Genomic DNA, 23,926 nt, shown 5'->3' on the forward strand with positions numbered 1-23,926 from the left:
TATGCTAAAAACTCTCAATAAACTAGGTATCGACGGAACGTATCTCAAAATAATAAAAGCTATTTACGACAAACCGACAGTCAATATCATACTGAATGGGCAAAAACTGGAAGCATTCCCTTTGAAATCTGGCACTAGACAAGGATGCCCTCTCTCACCACTCCTATTCAATATAGTACTGGAAGTTCTAGCCAGAGCAATCAGGCAAGAAAAGGAAATAAAGGGTATTCAATTAGGAAAGGAGGAAGTCAAATTGTCTCTATTTGCAGACGACATGATTGTATATCTAGAAGACCCCATCGTCTCAGCCCAAAATCTCCTGAAACTGATAAGCAACTTCAGCAAAGTCTCAGGATACAAAATCAATGTGCAAAAATCTCAAGCATTCCTATACACTAATAACAGACTTAAAGAGAGCCAAATCAAGAACGAACTGCCATTCACAATTGCTACAAAGAGAATAAAATACCTAGGAATACAACTAACAAGGAATGTAAAGGACCTGTTCAAGGAGAACTACAAACCACTGCTCAACGAAATAAGAGAGGACACAAACAGATGGAGAAACATTCCATGTTCATGGTTAGGAAGAATCAATATTGTGAAAATGGCCATACTGCCCAAAGTAATTTACAGATTCAACGCTATCCCCATCAAGCTACCAATGACCTTCTTCACAGAACTGGAAAAAACCACCTTGAACTTCATATGGAACCAAAAGAGAGCCCGCATAGCCAAGTCAATTCTAAGCAAAAAGAACAAAGCAGGAGGCATCACACTACCCGACATCAAACTATACTACAAGGCTACAGTAATCAAAACAGCATGGTACTGGTACCAAAACAGAGATATAGATCAATGGAACAGAACAGAGGCTTCGGAGGTGACACAACATATCTACAACCACCCGATCTTTGACAAACCTGACAAAAACAAGCAATGGGGAAAGGAATCCCTGTTCAATAAGTGGTGTTGGGAAAACTGGCTAGCCATATACAGAAAGCAGAAACTTGACCCCTTCCTGACACCTTACACTAAAATTGACTCCAGATGGATTAAAGACTTAAACATAAGACCTAACACCATAAAAACCCTAGAAGAAAACCTAGGCAAAACCATTCAGGACATAGGCGTAGGCAAGGACTTTATGACCAAAACACCAAAAGCATTGGCAACAAAAGCCAAAATAGACAAATGGGACCTGATCAAACTCCACAGCTTCTGCACGGCGAAAGAAACAGTCAATAGAGTGAATCGGCAACCAACAGAATGGGAAAAAATTTTTGCAGCCTACCTGTCAGACAAAGGGCTGATATCCAGAATTTACAATGAGCTAAAAAAGATTTACAAGAAAAAAACAAACAAGCCCATTCAAAAATGGGCAAAGGATATGAACAGGTACTTTACAAAAGAAGACATACATGAGGCCAACAAACATATGAAAAAATGCTCATCATCACTGGTCATTAGGGAAATGCAAATCAAAACTACGTTGAGATACCATCTCACGCCAGTTAGAATGGCGATCATTAAAAAATCTGGAGACAACAGATGCTGGAGAGGATGTGGAGAAATAGGAACACTTTTACACTGTTGGTGGGAGTGTAAATTAGTTCAACCATTGTGGAAAACAGTGTGGCGATTCCTCAAGGACCTAGAAATAGAAATTCCATTTGACCCAGCAATCCCATTACTGGGTATATATCCAAAGGATTATAAATCGTTCTACTATAAGGACACATGCACACGAATGTTCATTGCAGCACAGTTTACAATAGCAAAGACCTGGAACCAACCCAAATGCCCATCGATGATAGACTGGACAGGAAAAATGTGGCACATATACACCATGGAATATTATGCAGCCATCAAAAACGATGAGTTCGCATCCTTTGTAGGGACATGGATGAACCTGGAAACCATCATTCTCAGCAAACTGACACAAGAATAGAAAATCAAACACCACATGTTCTCACTCATAGGTGGGTGTTGAACAATGAGAACACATGGACACAGGGAGGGGAGCACTATACACTGGGGTCTGTTGGGGGGGAGAGGGGGGGATAGAGGGGGGTGGGGAGTTGGGGAGGGATAGCATGGAGAGAAATGCCAGATATAGGTGAAGGGGAGGAAGGCAGCAAATCACACTGCCACAAATGTACCTATGCAACAACCTTGCATGTTTTCCACATGTACCCCAAAACCTAAAATGCAATAAAAAAAAAATAAATAAAAAAAAAAACAAAAAAAAACAAAAATAAAATAAAATAAAATAAAAATTAAAAAAAAAAAAAAAAAGAAGAAGAACTATAAATAATTGCTCAAGGAAATAAGAGAGGACACAAACAAATGGAAAAACATTCCATGCTCATGGTTAGGAAGAATCAACATTGTGATTGTGAAAGTGGCCATACTGCCCAAAGTAATTTATAGATTCAGTGCTATCCCCATCAAACTACCATTGACTTTCTCCACAAAATTGGAAAAAATGACTTTAAGTTTCATAAGGAACCAAAAAAGAGCCTGCATAGCCAAGACAATCCTAAGCAAAAAGAACAAAGCTGGAGGCATCACACTACCTGACTTCAAACTATACCAAAAGGCTACAGTAATCAAAACAGCATGGTACGAATACCAAAACAGACATATAGACCAACAAAACAGAACAGAGGCCTCAGAAATAATGATACACATCTACAATCATCTGATCTTTGACAAACTTGACAAAAACAAGCAATGGGGAAAGGATTCTCTATTTAATAAATGGTGTTGGGAAAACTGGCTAGCCATATGCAGAAAGCTGAAACTGGATCCCTTCCTTACACCTTACACAAAAATCAGCTCAAAAAGGATTAAAGATTTAAACATAAGACCTAAAACCATAAAAACCCTAGAAGAAAACCTAGGCATTACCATTCAGGACATAGGCATGGGCAAAGACTTCATGACTAAAACACCAAAAGCAATGGAAACAAAAACCAAAATAGACAAATGGGATGTAATTAAACTAAAGAGCTTCTGCACAGCAAAAGAAACTATCATCAGAGTGAACATGCAACCTAAAGAATGGGAGAAAATTTTTGCAATCTATCCATCTGAAAGGGCTACTATTCAGAATCTACAAAGAACTTAAACAAATCTACAAGAAAAAAACAACCCCATCAAAAAGTGGGCAAAGGATATCAACAGACACTTCTCAAAAGAAGATATGCAGCCAACAGACATATGGAAAACGGCTCATCATCATTGGTGATTAGAGAAATGCAAATCAAAACCACAATGAGATACCATCTCATGCCAGTTAGAATGGCAATCATTAAAAAGTCCAGAGACGACAAATGCTGGTGAGGATGTGGAGAGATAGGAACGCTTTTACACTGTTGGTGGGAGTGTAAATTAGCTCAACCACTGTGGAAGACAGTGTGGCAATTCCTCAAGGATCTAGAACCAGAAATACTATTTGATCCAGCAATCCCATTACTGGGTAATATGCCCAAAGAAGTATAAATCATTCTATTATAAAGACACATGCACATATATGTTTATTGGCAGCAGTGTTCACAATAGCAAAGATGGAACCAACCCACCAACCCAAATGCCCATCAATGATAGACTGCATTAAAAAAAAAGTGGCACATATACACCATGGAATATATACAGCCATAAAAAAGGAAGAGTTAATGTACTTTGCAGAGACATGGATAAAGCTGGAAACCATCATTCTCAGCAAACTAACACAGGAACTGAAAACCAAACACCACATGTTCTTACTTATCAGTGGGAGTTCAACAATGAGAACACATGGACACAGGGAGGGGAACATCACACACTGAGGCCTGTTAGGGTGTAGGGGGCTAAAAGAGGGATAGCATTAGGAGAAATATCTAATGTAGATGGTCGGGTGATGGATGCAGCAAACCCCTATGGCACATGTATACCTATGTAACCAACCTGCACGTTCTGCACATGAACCCCAGAACTTAAAGTATAAATTAAAAAAAAGAACTTACTCATGCAACCAAATACTACCTGTACCCCAATAACCTATGGGAAAAAAATTAAAAAGATAAAATTAAATAACACAACATAAAATGAATACAAAAACTTCAAAAAAAAAAACCAAATTAGGAATATATTAACTAGACTACAAATGCTACCCTTCTCTTCTGGTCACAAGGTGGGACAAGCTTCCTATGATAACCAGAAAGGTAAATGGCAATATAAAATCTTCATATTTAAAATGCCATGTTATAATGAGTTTCATTAAAATGTATGTTTTAAGAAACTTTCCAGTCTATAGGACTAAAGAAAAAGTGCCTAGAACTTATCAGAGTATCACCCTTGTAGCTGAATCAAGATCAGAGTAGAAACTTTAGTAGGATTTTAATACCTAAGTACACTAAGGTACTTCATTACCAGTGCTATTTTATTAAGGAAAAACAAGTTCTCCCTTTAGCTTTGAACATTCAGATGAACCAGCAAGGTACTTCATTACCAGTGCTAGTTTATTAAGGAATAGCAAGTTCTCCCTTTAGCTTAGAACATTCAGATGAACCAGCAAGGGCTGGTAAACAGTGAGAAGCTGGAGGAGACTGGGGAACCCTTATTCCAGTGACAAATATTGTTTTTCCCCAGAGGCCATAAGAACAAACTCCTTCAGAATTCTCATTTACTCCAAAGCAGAAATCTTTCAGCTTGTCATTAACTTACCCTGAAATCTACAGCTGAAAAACCAAAAGAATCCAACACTACGAAGTATTTTCTCCTTTACAAAATACTCCCCTCACATTGCAGACATTAGGAGAGATACAAAAGGAAATGATGGGATTAATAAGGAAAAAGAAGGAAGCACTGCTTATGTACATGTTTACTGGAGAAAAAGTATGTATGTAAATTTCATTGTGTACAAAGCAGCTTTCAGTTAACTTTATGAAGTGATTAACTGACAAAACAAGATTAAAAGAATGGTAAATATTAGCATGAGTTATTCAACCACAGCAGTGATATCACTAGTCATGCAATTCAACCAGTGTACCAAGCCAAAGGAGCCATCTGACCCGTTTCAGTGCCATCCTCCTAGCTCCCCGGAGGGATTGCTTCCAGCTCTTAAAGATAGGGCTAAAGAAGAGAAGGGTAGAGATGGGAAGGAATCAAGAGGAGAAAAACATCTGCTTAACAGCGAAACAGGGGCCAACAGATTGAAGTCATACTTTCTTATCTCTCTGTTTCATCTTCATGGTTCTCTGTTCCAGTGAGTACCCCAGTTCTCTGGCTGTTTCTGTGAGTTTTTCATCTATGTTTTTCAAGAGATTGGTTTTCTTTTTATCCGTTACTTCTTTAAGTTTTTTCATCAAAAATAATCTGAAAAAGAAGTAAAAGTCCTCATTATGTTGCAGGCCACTGTACTAAGTACAAAGACCTCTGGAAGTTAAGCCAAGTTAAAAATGTCAAATTCCATGCAAGAATAAATCCTCAGAATAATCACCAACACTTCTCTCGAAATCCCGAACAGTTTTCTTCAAATAAGAGAAAAGCAGTATTAATAAAAACTGCCAGTAACAGAAAGAGAAAATATGGTTCAAATTTATATTAGCACTCTAATGTCTACAATAAAGATTTAAAAGATATTTGCAAAACTGGGATTAGTCAAGTTTTATTACTTTAACACACATAGTGCTCCCTTACCTAAAATATCCTTCTTCCCACTCTTTCTAGTAAGTTCTTAGGCATCCATCAAAGCCCACATAAAATATCCTCTTTTACCTTCACCACTATTGAAGGCACTTGGTAGTTGCCTTCCTATACATATCACATTATTATGACTATCTCTGTAAGTTTTTGCCTCTGTCTAAACCTACTCTAACACTTTGCTATGTGATGCTTAAAGATAAGGTGCAATGTGCAACCGAAGCCATAGCCATGAACATGAACATTTTGTGCTTTGACTTTAAATCCATTAAAATGTCTTGAATGCAAACAAATTTGTATCCAAGCAAGTTATATGGCATCATGCAATGGCCCTTTGGAAATAGTGGCTAAGTTATTAGATGTAAATGTTGAAACTTACATATCAAATTCACCCCATTACATAACATTAGAAAAAAAAAGCTATTGAGCTCACAGTGGTATTACAAGTTTCTCAATCTAATTTTTGTTCGAAACCTTGAATTTCATCACTCGCAAAAAATATAGCCAGTCAGTTGTTTTCTTTGGTTCATTTGAGAAAATTTCTACCAGTATCTAGATCCAAATAACCAGAGTTTGTTATTGAGTCACTCTTTCTAAAAGTGGGAAAAAGTTCATCTCAAAACCCAATCACACAAGTGCTTTTTCCCTTGAGACAAACCACAGTACTTCAGTTTGAGAGATGCTTTCTATGTATTTCCTATTTCATCACAGAATGTTAAAGATATATACTCAATGGCAGATATCTAATACATGTATACTCCATCACTGACATTTTTTTCAGGGACAGGGTCTTGCCATGTCGCTCAGGATAAACTTGAACTCCTGGGCTCGAGCAATGCCCCCACCTTAACATCCTGAGTAGTCACCATGCCTGGCTCCATCACAAACATTCTTAAACACATCTGCATGTTACTGCTGTGAATAATGCAATGACTGATGCTATTTTAGTGGCACTATCTTGATTCCTGCCAAGGTGACAACAGTATTATCCACTATTACCTTTGTGCCATTGGTACAAAAAAGACATTTTAAATCACAAATAGTTTTGACCCTAAGAGTATCTGACCCAAGGTCAAAACTATTTGCCCCAGTTATTTTAGGGAAGAATAAAAAGGTAGAAGGAAAAAACATCATTCCTAACTTTGCCGTTCAAAGATATTTAAAAATTGAGTATGTTTATTTCCATATGCATTAGACAGTATGAAATAGAATCATTCTACACTATTGTTATTTGCTCACTTCATGACAAATTCAACAAATCAATACGAAGGTATTATAGCATATGGATAGTTTATATTTACCTAATCTTCTCTATTGCTGGATATGTTGTTGCCATTTTTTTCATTTAATAAACTATCTGTAATAAACACACATATTTCTGTACCCGTCCAAAATATGTTTGATGAAGAGCTAGAAGTGGAATTGCAAACTTAAGGGTATGTGTACTTCACACAGTACCTGGTAATGTAATCTATTAAGAAATCTTAGACTATGGTTGTTTAAACTGCTTTCTACAAAGGTTTTACCAATTAAAACATCAGTAACAGTTCTTATACCCTAACCATCATTGTCTGTACCCTAACCATCATCTTATACCATAACCATCTTATAACCTAACCTTTAAAAATCTTTGCTGGCTTAATTTGCATTTCTTTAGTTACTATTAAATCTTGCAGAAACAATTCTTTCTCTGGGCCTAACATTTGGTGATCAGAGGTCTGCCTTGAAAGACCTTACTCCCTCTGCCATAAAAATAAATTTTAAAATATATAAAGAAATTAAGTGTTCTGATTAGCTGATTTATGGAGGTGGTACTGAAAAAACTAAAACTGTTATAATATCTTAAAAGTACTAACATAGTTATATCTCAAGTAACTTTTTTACCCGTGTTTGATAAATTATTGGAGGTAGTTCCTCAAATACTCACTTGCTGATAATCACCTAAATTATATTATCACCATGTATTTTTTTTTCTTTTTCATTGGCGGGTGGATCACAAGGTCAAGAGATCAACATGGTGAAACCCCGTCTCTACTAAAAATACAAAAAATTAGCTGGGCATGGTGGCACATGCCTGTAATCCCAGCTACTCAGGAGGCTGAGGCAGGAGAATTGCCTGAACCCAGGAGGCGGAGGTTGCGGTGAGCCGAGATTGTGCCATTGCACTCCAGCCTGAGTAACAAGAGTGAAACTCCGTCTCAAAAAAAAAAAAAAAAAAAAAAACCGATACCAGAAGAGTCTTAGGTTATGTTAGATGACCATTATTATGTTATCTTTCTTTTTAAAAAAGATTTCTATTAAGACAAACATGACTAATAATACAAATAAAAAGTTAGGTTTGTTTTTTAAAAAGAGACAGTCTTACTATGTTGTCCAGCCTGAATAAGTTAGATGTTTTTACATGCCAAGGCATTTGTAGAATATTTATGAAGCATCTACTATGGAGCAGATACTGTGCACAAAACAAAGTCTCCACCCTCATTGCACCCTCAACTTACATACTAGTGCAAGAGACAGACAATAAACAAGTAAATAACAACAGTTTCTAATAAAGATGGCACCAATTTAAATTGAATGATAAATCCAAAGAGTTTAAAAGAACTTATAAATTACAAATACCAAGCAGTGTTTTATAGGAAACCGAGAGGTATTAGAAAAGAAAGAACATTTTTGGCTATCTACAATGTAGCTGCCCTGTAGATACACCAGTATGTACGTGGTACAGTCTAGTGGTTGTACTAGGTTGATTTCGTTTGAACTTGCTTTACTGCAAATTTGTATTATGAAATCACAGTGAACAAAAGTCCTTTAAAGAGACAATACTAAAAGAGGCCAAACAAAACAATCTACTTGTATCCCAAGTTTGTTTTCTTCGTTACAATGCAAACTACACAGCCACTGACAAATGAAATGGCTTCAAATCACATCTATGGTTGATATAGCACAGACTGGCTCACTCAGCTGTATTCCAATCCCTTCCCCATGAAAGTTTACTGCACTTCCCATACTACTCTTTAGCTTAGGCTCCACATGGGACCTAGCTTCTTCCAGGCAGCTGCAATACTTTGAAATCTCAGAGGCAGAAGAGATACCAGGTGGAGGCTGGGCTTCCACGATCTCCATCAGTGAGCACAGCTGTAAAGGCATTTGCTTCTGCAGCAGCTGTAGCTGAGATCCCAGCACCTGGTTCTTAGCTTCATTGGGGCTGGGAGGCAAAGGGTAGGGCATGCATTTACCTGGCATGGGTTATACCAAAGATAATATGGTCCTAGAGCCACCCACTGTGGCAGCAGTTCTTGGATTTCCCAGCTTCCTGATGGTGGCAGAGACATAAAATCCACTGTGAGCTGCACGACTGTCATTCCTGGAAGCTCAACCTGCTCCCTTAGCCCTTCTAAGGATTTTATAAGCATCTCTTTTTTACTTTATTAAACCTTTCTGTTTCAACTAAACATAAGTAATGAACTCTTAACAAGTGTTTAAAATCAGATGTCTAAAAAAACTTTTGATTTTGCCATGGAACATCTGAGGTCAAGTGTTATTTTCATTAAGTAAAATAGTTACTTAAGAGGTGTTATTTTTTGAATAGTGACAAAATAACAGTATAGATAAGACTACCCGCAAAAGTCATGAAAATTATCTCTAGAAATCTACAATTATGGGCTTGCCTCAAACCAATTTTTTTTTTTTTTTTGGAGATGGTAGTCTCACTTTGTCTCTCAGGCTGGAGTGCAGTAGCACAATCTCTGCTCACTGCAACCTCCACCTCCCACGTTCAAGTGATTCTCCCGCCTTAGGCTCCTGAGTAGCTGGGATTACAGGTGTTTGCCACCATGCCCCCGGCTAATTTTTGTATTTTTAGTAGAGATGAGGTGTCCCCATGTTGGGCAGGCTGGTCTCAAACTCCTGACCTTAGCAATCCACCCACCTTGGCCTCCCAAAGTGCTGGAATTACAGGTGTGAGCCACTGTGCCCAGCCCCCTCACACCCCCATTGTAGTGGACTAATATAGTATAAAAATTGTAAACGAACATAAGAGAAATTAAAATATTCTTACTTGACTGCAGCAAATACATTATCTCCATTTGGAACAATTATACAATTTTTCTTTGCTTCATTTATACCAACATATATAGGAAGTTCATCAGGAGAATCCCTGTTTAAGCAAAAGACATTAAAAATTTAGCTGTATAATTCATAACCAGGCAAGTGGGATTTTAGGTCTACAGACAACAATTTAGACCTTTGTTTCCTTTTTTTAAGGTCTCGTTTATAAGGTCTTTTTTTTTTTTAATTGAAACATATTTGCCAGTTAAGCTCCAAGTTCCTTAGGAATATCTATGACAAATCTTATATTATGGAACCTAAAACTAAGATTCTTAGGACCTAGTTGCTTTTATACTCAAATACAAAGAAAAAAAAAAAAGAAAAAACAAGAGAATAGATTGTAAAACATTAGAGATGAAAAGATCATATTCACATATATAACCAAATCATTTTAAAATTGAGGAAACAAATACTGAGAGGTTCAATTACTCAGCCAAGGACCTAGTAAGTTAGGTATAATTCAATTCCTAGCCCCGTGTACATTCTATCACACTACAGTACTTCTTCCTGGGCATGTTTCTTCTATTACCTTACATTTAACCTTCACTTTAAAGGACAGAATCTCTACTGGTACAAGTGGACAAGGTATTTTCCTCCTGGAGTTTATTTCTTAACCTTCTAAGTATCTCGCATGCATTCACTTAATTCTCATAATATTCCTATCAGGTACCTACAATTATTATCCCTATTGCTACAAGACAGGAAACTGAATCACAGCAAGTCACAGTCACTAATGATACAGGGTCACACAGATAATAAACAAGAGGACCAATGTGACTCCAGAGACCACTCTTAGCTCCCAGTTGCCATTTTGGCACCTGGAAGCACACGGTTTATTAAGCACAAGTCATAACAGCTGCTCTAAATTATTTTTATTGGGCCAAAAGAGCTCCTCTGAACTCAAAAGGGAAAAAAAAGTTTACAAGGAAAGGAAAAACTAATGAGATTAAACCTAAAGCATTTACCCATCCTAGGGAAGGTTAAAATGGTAAGAGCAAGTACGGATGGCTCATATATCCACCAACAGGGGAAAATATGCCTTTCACCTTGGGTGAGGCTAGTGAATCACTATTTATCCTCATTAGCAGGACAGCAGCTATAGTTTAGAGGTGAAGAAAAGATCCTTTACCTGAAATACCCCATGTGGTACTGAGTTTTATTATCTCCAATAATAATGGTCTGGAACTCAGGAGGATCATAGTAAAACCTCCAATGAAGGTTAAAATTCGGGCCTGTTGATTTTTTCTTCATTTTATGTTTTCCAGCAAGGATATCATAAGGACCAACTAACTGAAGTCCAAGACTTGCAGAAAGTGAATCTATAAAGAAAAAACATTTAGTCAAGACTTTCTGGAGACAGATAGGAAATAATGCTTTTAGTTAGTAAACTATTTCTAAGCAATTGTCTTTAAAATGTTTCTAAAGTAAAAGAAAATCTTGAGTTGCGTGTGAAGATGTCAGTTACAAACATTCAATGGAAAAGAAGTCAGAGTAACAGAAAAGTGGCATTTACACTTAGGATTTCCTCTGAAATTTACCACTGAATTAGTTTAACATTTCAAACATTCCTATTGTTTCTTATTTTAGCCAAAGCAAGACTGGTCTGTAGTCCTACAGGCCCATTACCTCACTGCAGTTAGCCTCAAATACTTGTATTACACCACAGGTGTACTTGTAGTACACACAGGTTAGAGCAAAAATGTGTGGATTAAGAGCAGTAAGAAGCAGGTCAGCTGTGGTGGCTCACACCTGTAATCCCAGTGCTTTGGGAGGCTGAAGCAGGCTGATTACCTGAGTTCAGGAGTTCGAGATCAGCATGGCTAACATGGCAAAACCTAAAAATACAAAAATTAGCCGGGTATGGTGGCTCACGCCTGTAATTCCAGCTACTTGGGAGGCTGAGGTACAACAATCACTTGAACCAGGGAGGCAGAGCTTGCAGTGAAACGAGATCACGCCATTGCACTCCAGCCTGGGTGACAGGGTGAGACTTTGTCTCAAAACAAAACAAAACAAAACAAAACAAGTAAAAAACATTTCTATCACTCTTTCCTCTACCTCAGCTAATCACACCAGATTCCCCTGATTCTTTGACAGTCTATTCGGCCAATCCTAACGCTAGATGATTCCATCTTCCTTCTCTATTCACAGATCACAGACAGGGAGTGTTAATAAACCACAAAGACATGAAGTCTGTGCAAATACACAATGTATAACTTCAAATGGGTCCTTGCTGCTTCTAAGAAAGAGAGCACTCCAGGCAGGATCCAGTTTTATAAGGAAGCAAAAATATTCCTGGAAGAATAACATGAATAGAATGATGGAGATAGTTTGAAAGGAAAAATAGTTCAGCTTCACTGGAGCTTAAGAGAGCATACACTAATTTATAAAGCAACAACAAAACTAAAGCCATCCATCCCATTAGCCAAAAATAACACAGTTAATAGTCTAGTATACAGTTACAAATTTCCATACTCTCCACCCCCATGAACAGATACAAATATGTAACAAACTGGGATGAGTTGTTTTGTAATCTGCCTTTGTCCTCCATCCTGATGTCCCACTTAAATTTTCTGAATATTTTTCCATGCTATTCAATGGTATTTTACATGATTTTTTAACAGGGCATGATACTGCATTATAAAGAGGTAACCATCTATTCTCTTACTATGGAGATTTACTATTTCTTTTTTCTGTTCTAAAAATGTTTCAGTGAACATCTTTGCTAATGTTTGTACACAGACATGACTATTTTTAAAGAAACTACTACACAGTTCTGTTCTGGCAAAATTCAGAATATGTATCAATACACATTTCCATCAATAGTGTATGACACTGCTTACTAGTTAAAAAATTTAAACAATACAAAAGGGTATATAGTGCAAAGTAATGATCACAGCCCATTAACAGTTTCTTCTTCCTTTCAGAGACAAAGCAAGCACATAGAAAAGCACACAGGGATATGTTTGTGCTCCCCCTCCCCCTTTTCAAAAAATACTAATGGTAGCATATTCTATATACACTCTTCTTTTCACTTATTTCAGGCATGATAGTTTATTATTTCCTAAAAATATGCTTCATTCTTTTAAAACAATGAAGATCTATTGAATAGTTATGTTATTGGTAGGTATTTAAGCCATTTCCCATTTTTTGTTTAAGTAAATATCCTCAAACATAATTCTTAGTTTATCTAATCCATAAGACAAGTTCTTGGAAGCAAAACCATTAACTCAAACTCCTGCAACATATGAAAGTCCTGATAGAGAGATCCAAGATGGCTGATGATTAGCAGCTCGGGCACGTACCTCCCAGTGAAAGCGCAAAGAACGAGAGGACGCCACACTTTCAGACGAATATTAGTTGCTCACGGACCACGAGATTCCCAGTGGAGGAGCTCCACGGGTCGCCAGGGCGACTCTTGTGGCCGGCGTGGCGGTTTTGCTGGTGCCTTAGCACGCCAGTTCTTGGTGCAGAGTCCGGATATTCCCGGGCAGAAAAGCACCATCAATCTTAACACCGCTCTTTTGGCCGGCTCAGTGGATTGCTCAGATTTCGGCGCAGGGAATCAACAAGTTGGACGTCAGAGACCCAGTTAGAAAGTCGGTAATTATAAAGACGACAGACGGACAAATATATAATGAAGGGAAGAAACCAGCGTAAAAAGGTAGAGAATACTCAAAATCAGAATGCCTCTCCCTCTACAGGGGATTGCAATTCCTCATCAGTAACGGAATAAGGCTTAATAGATTACACCGGTATTCCAATAACAGAAGCAGGTTTCCAAACGTGGGTGATAAGAAACTTCTGTGAATTAAAAGAACTTATTCTAACCCAATGCAAAGAAACTAAGAACCTTGAAAAAAGGTTTAACGAAATGTTAATGAGAATGGACAATTTAGAGAAGAATATAAGTGAATTGATGGAGCTGAAAAACACAACACGAGAACTTCGCGAAGCATGCACAAGTTTAAACAGTCGAATTGATCAAGCGGAAGGAAGGATATCAGAAGTCGAGGACCAGCTCAGTGAAATGAAACGAGAAGACAAAAATGCAGAAAAAAGGATGAAAAGGAATGAGCAAAGTCTCCAGGAAATATGGGACTATGTGAAAAGACCTAATTTACGTTTGATAGGTGTACCTGAATGTGATGAAGAGAATGAATCCAAGTTGGAAAATACTCTTCAGGATATCATTCAGGAAAATTTTCCCAACCTGGCAAGGCAGGGTAATATTCAACTCCAGGTAATACAGAGAACACCACAAAGATATTCTTCAAGAAGACCAACCCCAAGGCACATAATTGCCAGATTTATTAGGGTTGAAACGAAGGAGAAAATACTAAGGGCAGCTAGAGAGAAAGTTCACGTTACCCATAAAGGGAAACCTATCAGACTTACAGCAGATCTCTCAGCAGAAACCCTACAAGCCAGAAAAGAGTGGGGACCAATATTTAACATCCTTAAAGAAAAGAACTTTCAACCCAGAATTTCCTATCCAGCCAAACTAAGCTTTATGTGCGAAGGAAAAATTAAATCTTTTGCGAACAAACAAGTACTTAGAGAGTTCACCACCACCAGGCCTGCTTTACAAGAGCTTCTGAAAGAAGCACTATACATATAAAGGAACAACCAATATCAGCCTTTCCAAAAATATATCAAAAAGCAAAGAACTTTAACACAATAAAAAATTCACATCAACTAATGGGCAAAACAGCCAGCTAGCATCAAATGCTGGTATTAAACTTACATATATTTTAATTGGATAAAAAGCCAAAACCCATCGGTATGCTGCATCCGGGCCCATCTTACATGAAACAATACACAAAGACTCAGAGAGAAGGAGGAAGATTTACCAATTGAACAGAGAGTAAAAATAAACTAATAAACAAAAAGCAGCAGATGCAATTCTCACCTCTGATAAAGTAGACTTTAAAGCAACAAAGATCAAAAGAGGCGAGGAATGATATTACATAATGGCAAAAGGATCAATGCAACAAGAGCTAACGATTCTATAGATCAACGAGATAGAAAATTAACAAGGATATTCAGAACTTGAACTCAGACCCGGAACAAGTAAACTTAATAAATATTTATAGTACTCTCCACTTCAAATACACAAAACATACATTACCACCTCACACCTATTCCAAAGGTGACTATATAATTGGAAGTAAATCACTCCTCAGTAATCGCATAGCATTTCATAGGTTTAAATTAAATATTGGTTGGCTGTTTGTTTGTTATCTTCTTCCCTTACTCCTTCCTGATTACATCATTAAGTATAATTATCAGTATAAAAGAGGTTTTCAATACCCATTATTAAATTGCATTCTAGCCTGGGCAAGAAAGCAATACTCCCATTCTCTCTCCCTCTTTCTTTTCCTTCTCCCTCCTCCCCATTCTCTCTCTCTCTTTCTCTTCCTTTTTTCTCCTTCCTATTCTCTCTCTCTCTTTCTCAAAAAAAAAAAAAAAATAAATAAATAAATAAATAAATAAATAAAAAAAAAAAAAAAGAAGATAAAATACCAAGTATCCTACCTAAACTGCTTAGCAGGTTGTACATTAATAGTTTGTCTTTGAAATATAAGATAGTATAAGTTATTAAGCTTGATGTTCTCACACACACACAAATATAAGTCATAATAAAAAAAAAAAAAAAAAAAAAGAAAGTCCTTACCTTCATTCACATTCCCCCAGAATGTGATGAAATTATTTACCTTTGCCAATGAACTAGGTGACAGTGGCATTACTATAGCATTAATCTATATTTACTGTATTTTCTTACTAGAAACATCTTGGAAAATATTCCTTTTCTATGAACTGTTTATATCCTTGGTTATTTCTTTAAAAAATTTTTATATTTTTTCTTTTTCTTTTTTTGAGACAGGGTTTCACTGTTGCCCAGGCTGGAGTGCAGTGGTGTGATCTCAGCTCACTGCAGCCTCTGCCACCCCGGTTCAAGCGATGATCATGCCTCAGCCTCCCGAGTAGCTGGGACTACAGGGGTGCACCACCACGCCCAGCTAAGTTTTGTATTTTTAGTAGAGACAGGGTTTCACTGTGTTGCCCAGGCTGTCTCAAACTCCCGACTCCAAATGATCTGTCTGCTGAGTGGTGGGAGATCCCACCCTCCCAAAGTGCTGGGATTAAAGGTTTGAGCGACCATGCATGGCCAATTAATATATTCTCTAGACAGGGTCTTGCTCTGTCACTGAGGCTGGAGTGATCATAGCTCACTGTAACCTCAAACTACTGAGCTCAAGGAACGATCCTCCCATTTCAGTCTCCCAAGTAGCTAGGACTATAGGAACAGGCAACCATGCCTAGCTTTTTTTTTTCTTCCCAATTTGTTTTGTAGTAAAGAGGTCTTGCTACGTTAACGCTGGTCTCAAACTCCTGGCCTTAGGCGATCCTCCTACCTCAGCTGGGATTAGAGTGTAAGCCACTATACCCAGCCTGTTTCCTATTACTTTTTCCATATATACAAAAATGATTCCAGAGCAACTCACCAGCTGGCTTTTCAGGATCAAGTTCTTCACAGAACTTCCAGAAGTGATAGAAATCTTCAGGTAAAGAGAGCTTATAATGATTTTCTACTTCTTTTCGAAGGTCACTGGAGACATCAGCTTCACAAAATTTACTTTTCTTCACATCAACTGTGTTTTCACACTGAAAATTGGCACACAAAACTTTATTTCTCCAAATTATCTTTAGTAATTTCAGTAACTCTCCTTGCATAATATCACTCACTCTTGTTCACCCAACTCTATGATATAGTACATGTGTTTTCCTTAAAACTCTCTAAACAGTATTTGAGTAAAATCTGGGAATTCCTTTGGGCACAGAAAAAAAAGAATAGTTTACATGGTTAAGAGGAGTCCACACAGCAAGTCTTTAAATATATTTTTCTAAGATAATGGAAACCACAAAAAACAAAAAGGTAAAAAAGGTACTAGCAGGAAGAGAGGAATAAAGAAAGGGCAGGTTTTGCCTTCTTTTGGTTAAACATGTGAGTCTTTTAAGCAGATTCATTGATCACACCAGAAAACAGAAGTAACTGGATATAAGCAATGTATCATTTAAAAAGCTATTTCTTCAGCAACATCCAGAGCTGTGTCTGAGCTATTCACTACAATCATTACCCAGCCATAAAAACAGACACCTCCCTTTTGATTTTCCAAATAAAGAGGGAAGGTTAAACATTCTCTTTAACAATGTTAAACATTCACAGTTCCTAACAAAGTTAGCAGAATAGCACTAAACTCTAGGCCAAAAATCCAATTATTTCAGAAAAGACCTTTTAATGCCAGGATTAGGTTACAATACTCATCTCTAGCACCACTGCAATATAGGTTCAGTATGCTAGGTTTTATAATGCCTATTAGATATTTGATAAATTTCTGTAAAGATAATATACATAACCGGAGGTTACATATGTTTAGTTTTCTAAGAAGCAATCTGTTTTTCTTTCTAGGAACCCAGATTCTGTCTTTTTGGATTAAGTCCTTTCCTTTTTATTCTTTCTATTTAGAGCAGTGGTTCTCAACTGGTAGTGATTTTGCCCCACAGGGGACATTTGGAGGCTTATGTAGTTGTAATGAATTGGAAGAAGGGTACTAGTGGCATCTAGTGGGACAGAGGCCAGGGATGCTCAACATCTTACAATGCCCAGGATAGGCACCCTCAACAAAGACTACTGGCCCAAATGTCAACAGTGCTAAAGTTGAGAAATTCTCAGCTAGATGTTTCTCATATTTACATTCTTCAATTTTCCCAATAGGCTGAAGTTTATTAATGTTATGTTAGATAACATTCAACGTCTACAAAATGTATTGATGAATCAGGTGACACAAAAATGGTCATGACGGCGATGATCCCAAGAGCAAACATAACAGAACAAATGAAATACCTACTGGTAGGAGAATAGTTATAAGGCTTCCAAACAAGACTATTACACCTAATATTACAGTTGACCCTTCAGCAACGAGGGCTTGAATTTTGTGGACCCACTTATACACGAATTTTTTTTTCCCAACCAAATGCAAATTTAAAAAATACAGTATTCTTGGGATGCGAAATCCACTTAGAGAGAGGGCCAACTTTTTGTATACTCCGGTTCCATAGGACCAACTTTGGAACTTGGGTATGCTTGGATTTTGGGATGTGTGGGAGTCCTGGAACCAGTCTTTCATTTGCCGAATGGTTACTGTATGGCTACACCAATATGGACCAATCTATATTAAATATTTTTAATGAGGAAAAAAGCTCTTGATTATATCCAGCATGATAGTCTTTTTATGAAGTTCAAAAACTAAAAATAAACGTTGTTTAGGTATACACTCATAGGAGATAAGCCTATTCTTAAAAGGCAAGGGAAAACAAAATTCAGGATAGCTACACTGAACATGAGTGACAGGAAGAAGGCTTAAAGGATAGGGGAGGAACACGTGTTGATGTAGAGCCATTGTCTGTTTCAGTTTTGGGGTTGGGCAATGGGTTCACAGATGTTTGTTATATTACTTAACACAAATAAGGTCAAAAACGATCATGATTTGAACAATGGTAACAGTTTATTATGCTAAGGATTATAATGCATCTGATTTAAAAAAGAATTACGTTGAACAAAAAGGCTGTTGAAAAATGAGTCTCAAAAGTGAGTATCAATAATAGCAAACAGTAATAGTAAAGATAATATAATAGCAAAAACAAGTAGTAAATAATTACTGAAAACTTATTTTGTGCTGTTTCATTGTTCTAAGCACCTTCTGTGGATTAACTCATTTAATCCTCAACTAACTCATGCACTAGATACTATTTATTTATTTTTTTTTTTGAGACGGAGTTTCGCTCGTTACCCAGGCTGGAGTGCAATGGCGCGATCTCGGCTCACCGCAACCTCCGCCTCCTGGGTTCAGGCAATCCTCCTGCCTCAGCCTCCTGAGTAGCTGGGATTACAGGCACGCGCCACTGTGCCCAGCTAATTTTTGTATTTTTAGTAGAGACGGGGTTTCACCATGTTGACCAGGATGGTCTCGATCTCTTGACCTCGTGATCCACCCGCCTCGGCCTCCCAAGATGCTATTAACCTCATCTTGCAGCTGAGGAAACTGAGGTTAACTTCCCTATGTCCCTAACTAGGAAGTGGAAGAGATTCTTCCACAGCAGATTCTTCATCACTTCATTATGTTGCTTCTCCAACTGCAAATATAGAACAGTAGGAACATATTAAGCCCTGATTATCCTATCTTCTGCTTTTGTGACTGTCTTTGGTCAGAATTTCAGACTGGCTCCAACTTAAGATGTTAGAAAAGGCTTAATCTGCCTTTATGAAAGGTAATTTTGCATAACGTTTAGGTTGCCTGGGTTGACTCTGACTCTACTGATTTCCAACCTTAGGCAAGTTACTTAACCTCTCTGTGCCTTGTTTTCTTACCTGCAAAAAGGGCATACAGTACCTCTACAAAGGGTTGTTACAAGGAATAATTATATGTAAAAATACACAGAACATTCCTAGCACATAATACGCAAATGCTGGCCATTATGGCTATAGTCTCTATAGACTCATCATTTCTGGTATTGTATTTCTCGTTAAACGCATCACTCCACCAAAACAGTTCTTCACTGCATCTTCAAAGAGAATGTTTTCAGCTGTGCCTTAACTCACACACTAGTTCAGCATCTCCATATCCGTAACAACTAGAATTTAGGACAGCTGTCCCCTTCAGAGGCTGCACTTTTCCTTTACCCTGCTACTACTCCTAATATGCATGACCCAATATGAAGAATGCCTATACCCATGGCCCTTTAACAGTTAATCAAGCCCTCTAGGAATGTCTCACCTGTCCGATTTATAACACCGCCAGAGTAATTTTTCTAAAAACTTTAGTTATCACAATGGCACTTCTTTCCTGCCTGATTCCCCTTATTGCTACTGTAGTGGTTACAGAACTTCCGAAATCGTAGCAAACTATGAGAGAATGCACATACTTTCTTCCCCTCCTCTCTCAGTAGCGCTTTTATGATCAGGTCCCTCTTACTTTCCCGTTTCCTTGGCTGTAGCCAAGCCGAACGCTCTGCTATGCCAAACATCTCCTACACTTTTACGTCTCAGAATCTTACTTCTCTGCCTTCAAAACTCATTTTCAAAGAGTTGTCTTAAAAGTCTTCTTTAACACCCCCTGGGACTTATTAAATCCTCCTTCAGTGTTTCCACAGCACTTTCTACACACCAGCGTTATAATCCCAAACGAAAAAAGTCACAGTAGAATGCATTTTCGCTTGTGCCCTTCCCCGCTAGGCCGGGGGCTCTACAAGCAGGAGGGGCAGGCGGGTTGACCCCAAACCCGCAGCGCCCCACACAATGTCTGGTATGTAATCGGTTCCCAATCAATCTGGCAGGGCGAGTGAATGAACAGTTGGTTGGCTTAATCCGTTTCCCCAGGAAATGCGCCAAGAGGAGCAGGGCCGAAGATGCAGAGGCGCTACTTTCCTGGTCCAACCCCTACAGAGCACGAAAACAGCGACCCTAGGCAGGGTCCCCGCAGCAAACCGCAGCCCCCGGACACACAGCAAGCTTAATAGTCACTGGATGAATGAAACGCGCTGCCTCCTGGTGCCCTGGCTGTCACCCAAAGCGCCCCGCGTAGCCCGCACAGCCTTTCTGCCAGTACCTGCGGCCCCTCCCCGCCGGGCCTGCGCTTCCCGCCACCGCGAACCATTCTGCAGCTGCAGCGCCAGCAGAATTCCCGGATCCGCGACTACTTCCGGACGCCGCCAACTGCTTCCGGGTTCAAAAGCCTCCAATCCGAATCCCAGAACCACCCGGGCGCGCCAATTTAGAGGAAAGGTTCCGCCCATGCCCTGCCCCCTGAGACCCGGCGCTAGGCACATGGAGGCCCCGCCCACTCCCGGGCTGGGCGTGGGGAAGGTGCGTCTTCAGTCAGCGTGCTCCGCATCTAGGCTTTCTGAAGCATCTTCCAGGGTTGCTCCAGAGACCCCCAGACTACTAAATCTGAATCCGCTCGTGTGGTCCAACCTTCCTCTTCAGGTGTCTACTAGAGACAAGGTTGGATGTATGCGGCTGCCCTCAATACAGCCCCTTCCTTGTTTTTACTTCATTTGTATTTACTTAAAATATTAATCCTTTTTTCCTTCTCCTCCATCCCTCTCCCTCCCCTACTGTACGGTTATTGGCTTACACTAATTCATTCCTGATTATCTCCGAGAAGGAGATAAATGTCTGTGTGTGTCTCTCTCTGTACCGTAGTCTTTTTGTTACGATTTGGACTGTTTTTTCTCTACGTCCCTGATATGCAAAATGTAGTCCCTGACTAGCAACCTCAGCATCTTGAGGGAATTCGTTAAAAACGCCAAATCTCAGGGCCGACCCAGACTTACTGAATCGGTATCTGCATTGCAACAAGATCCCCTGGTAATTCCTATGCACATCAAAATTTGGAAGGCACAGCCCTCAACTGATGTCCTTGGGTCTCCTTCACATCCATCCTAGAAAGGTCTTAATCCTCATTCCTGAGATGAGTTCTCTATTTCCTGAATCTGTATCTTCCTTTTTCTTGATTATATACCCTCGTGTTGTGGAACATATCCTCCAATAGTTCTTTGAGGGAGGTTGCCGCCAGGTCTTTTTTCCCACAGAGTGTGCATGTCTGGAACTGTTTTTATTCTGGCTAAGCACAGAATTCTAGGTTGAAAATAACTTTTACTCGGAATATTGGAGGGCTTGTTCCACAATATTTTAGCTTCCAGAATTATTGAGAAACTCTACGTTATGATATTTCCTTCTGCTTCACAGGTCACTAAATTTCTTGATATGTAACTCACTTTCGTTTCTGTTTCGTTTTGTCACAAGAAGCTTTAGGATCTTCTTTTTATTCCCAGTGTTCTAAGACATAATTGAGTGTTTTGGTTATGGGTCTTTTCTCATTCCTATTGATCAGTTTTTCAATCCTGAAACACATGTTCTTCAGTTGTTCTCCCAGGAATTCTCCTGGGAGATTTGATCATTTCTTCCCCCTGCCTCCCCACCATTGTATCTTTTATTTTTTGAAATTTGTTGTTTAGATTGTGGACCTTCTTGGCTGATAGATTTTCTTACCTGTCTGTCCTACTTTCTATCTCTTTATCTTTTTGTTCTACTTTCTCTGTGACGTTTTCAACTTAATTGGACAAATGATTATCAGATTATTTTCTTTTATCATACCTTCATTACTAAGTGCCCTCCTTATTCTCTGTTCTTTTATAGCATTACATTATTTTTTCATGAGTATAGCTGCTTTTATCTCTGAAGATGTAAATTATTTGGTTTTTAAAATGCTTTCTACAAAACTCTGCATTGACTTTGATTCTTTTGAGTCTTCTTTGGTTGGTTGGTTGTTTATGTTTGGTCCCTGTCATTTCTGCTAGAGGCATTCTTCATCTTGTGTGGTGTTCCTTGCTGTCAATTTATATGTAAAAGTGATACTCTAAAAAGATGCTTTGGGGAAACAGGCAAGGCTTGTTCACTGCTGGACAAGGTGTAAGATGATGGGGCAAGGACCATCTGTTTATTTTGTTCTAGAGATAAATATTCTAATTACTTGCTTTGAGAATATACAGCCTTCGTGGGGTGCCTAATGCAGGAAGGAGGCTGGGAGTCTTAATAATTTCATTATATGCACTGTGTTAGTGGGGGTTCTCCAGAGAAACAGAACGAATAGATATCTGTATCTGTACCTATATCTGTATCTATCTATCTATCTATTAGCTCAAATGATTATGGGGGTCAAAAAGCACTACAATCTGCTCTCTGCAAGTTGAAGACCCAGAAAGCCCATGTTGTAGTTTGTAGCCCTGATAACTGCGGAGCTGGTGGTGTAGATTCCAGTCTGAGTTTGAAGTCCTGCAAACCAGGATTGCTGAGGGCAGGAAAAGATCAAAGATTCAGTTCAAGAAGTCTAGCAGAGAGAAAGTGAATCCTCCCTTCCTCTACCATTTTGTTTTATTCAGACCCTGAGTGGGTAAGATGATGCCCACCCACATTGGTGAGGGTGATCTCTTTTACTCAGTGCCCTCACAGACACTCAGAAATACTGTTTAACCAGCTATCTGGGCATCCTGTGGTCCAGTCAAGTTGACACATATTGTCTGTCAACCAAGGGGAGAGAGGCTGATGTTACTCTTATATCACAAGGAATATACACCCCCCTGTGATATTGTTCATAATATCCAGGAGGGAAGAAGATAATATTGCTCCTCATATCACAGAGGGTGTACAGCCTTCTGTGAGAGTGTTCATAATAACGAGGGAAGGAGAAGATACTATTACTCCCCATATCTCAGGTGGTGTACACCCCCCTGTGAAATCATTTGTAATCTTCCGGGAGTGAGTTTAATATTACTTTTTATATCATAGGGGATGATATTGTTCATAATATCCAGAAGGGGAGAAAATGATATTATTCCTCATATCGCAGTAGGTGTACAATCTGCTTCGATGTTCTTCATAGTGGCCAATGGGGGAGAAGATAACATTACTCCCCACATCGCAGGGGGTGCATAGCCCCCTGTGATAATGTTTGTAATATCCAGGTGGGGAGAGGATAATATTACTCCCTTTATCACAAGGTATGTACATCCCCGTGATATTGTTCGTAATATCATGTAAGACTCCCATAAAGAAACTCTCCCTAGTGCCAGTCTTTGCTGTCTCATCCTTACGAGCAGCCCGCCCTGAATCCTCTCTCAGGGTGCGCTGTCTCATCTGCACCTAGCTTTCAGAATACTCTTTCTTCTTTGTAATAAATTGTTCTATGCTGCCTCTCCTTTGCTGTGTGTCTCTTGTCTAAATTCTTTTAAACTAAGGAGACAAGAATGGAGGTTTCACAACAGCCATCAACAAAACCATTTACTATCCCCTATCCGTTTTTAAATCAAATGGAAGAAAGGTACAGCTGAGTTTTAATTTGGGATTGATCAGAGTGGCACAGGTACCTCTGGTTCCTTGTCTTCCTCTTTTTTCTCTTTTCCTCTTCTGGTCTTATTGTCAGTCCCTTTCTGCCATTCAGTTAGAACAAAACCTTTCTCCGTTAAATGCTAGAATGTTTAGTGCCTATAACTATCTTCTTCTGTTATG

At 38.7% G+C, this 23,926-nt stretch overlaps 1 protein-coding gene across 1 annotated transcript in view; it reads right to left on the reverse strand.

Moving 5' to 3' along the window:
* LOC105718022 (histone PARylation factor 1) overlaps positions 1–20,580 on the reverse strand; it is a 64,395-nt gene extending 43,815 nt beyond the window's left edge. Inside the window, exons 1-5 of the mRNA XM_012453500.2 lie at positions 20,466–20,580; positions 16,305–16,464; positions 10,925–11,114; positions 9,746–9,844; positions 5,211–5,361 (exon numbers count right to left, since the gene is read on the reverse strand). Of these exons, the coding sequence (XP_012308923.1) occupies positions 5,211–5,361; positions 9,746–9,844; positions 10,925–11,114; positions 16,305–16,464; positions 20,466–20,513 (648 nt within the window). The 5' untranslated portion in view covers positions 20,514–20,580. The remainder of the gene's footprint in view (positions 1–5,210; positions 5,362–9,745; positions 9,845–10,924; positions 11,115–16,304; positions 16,465–20,465) is intronic.
* Between the last annotated feature and the right edge of the window lie 3,346 nt (positions 20,581–23,926).

The sequence above is a fragment of the Aotus nancymaae genome, unplaced genomic scaffold, assembly GCF_030222135.1.
Source record: "Aotus nancymaae isolate 86718 unplaced genomic scaffold, 86718_ANA_hifiasm-v0.15.2.pri h1tg000003l, whole genome shotgun sequence".
Lineage (NCBI taxonomy): Eukaryota > Metazoa > Chordata > Mammalia > Primates > Aotidae > Aotus > Aotus nancymaae.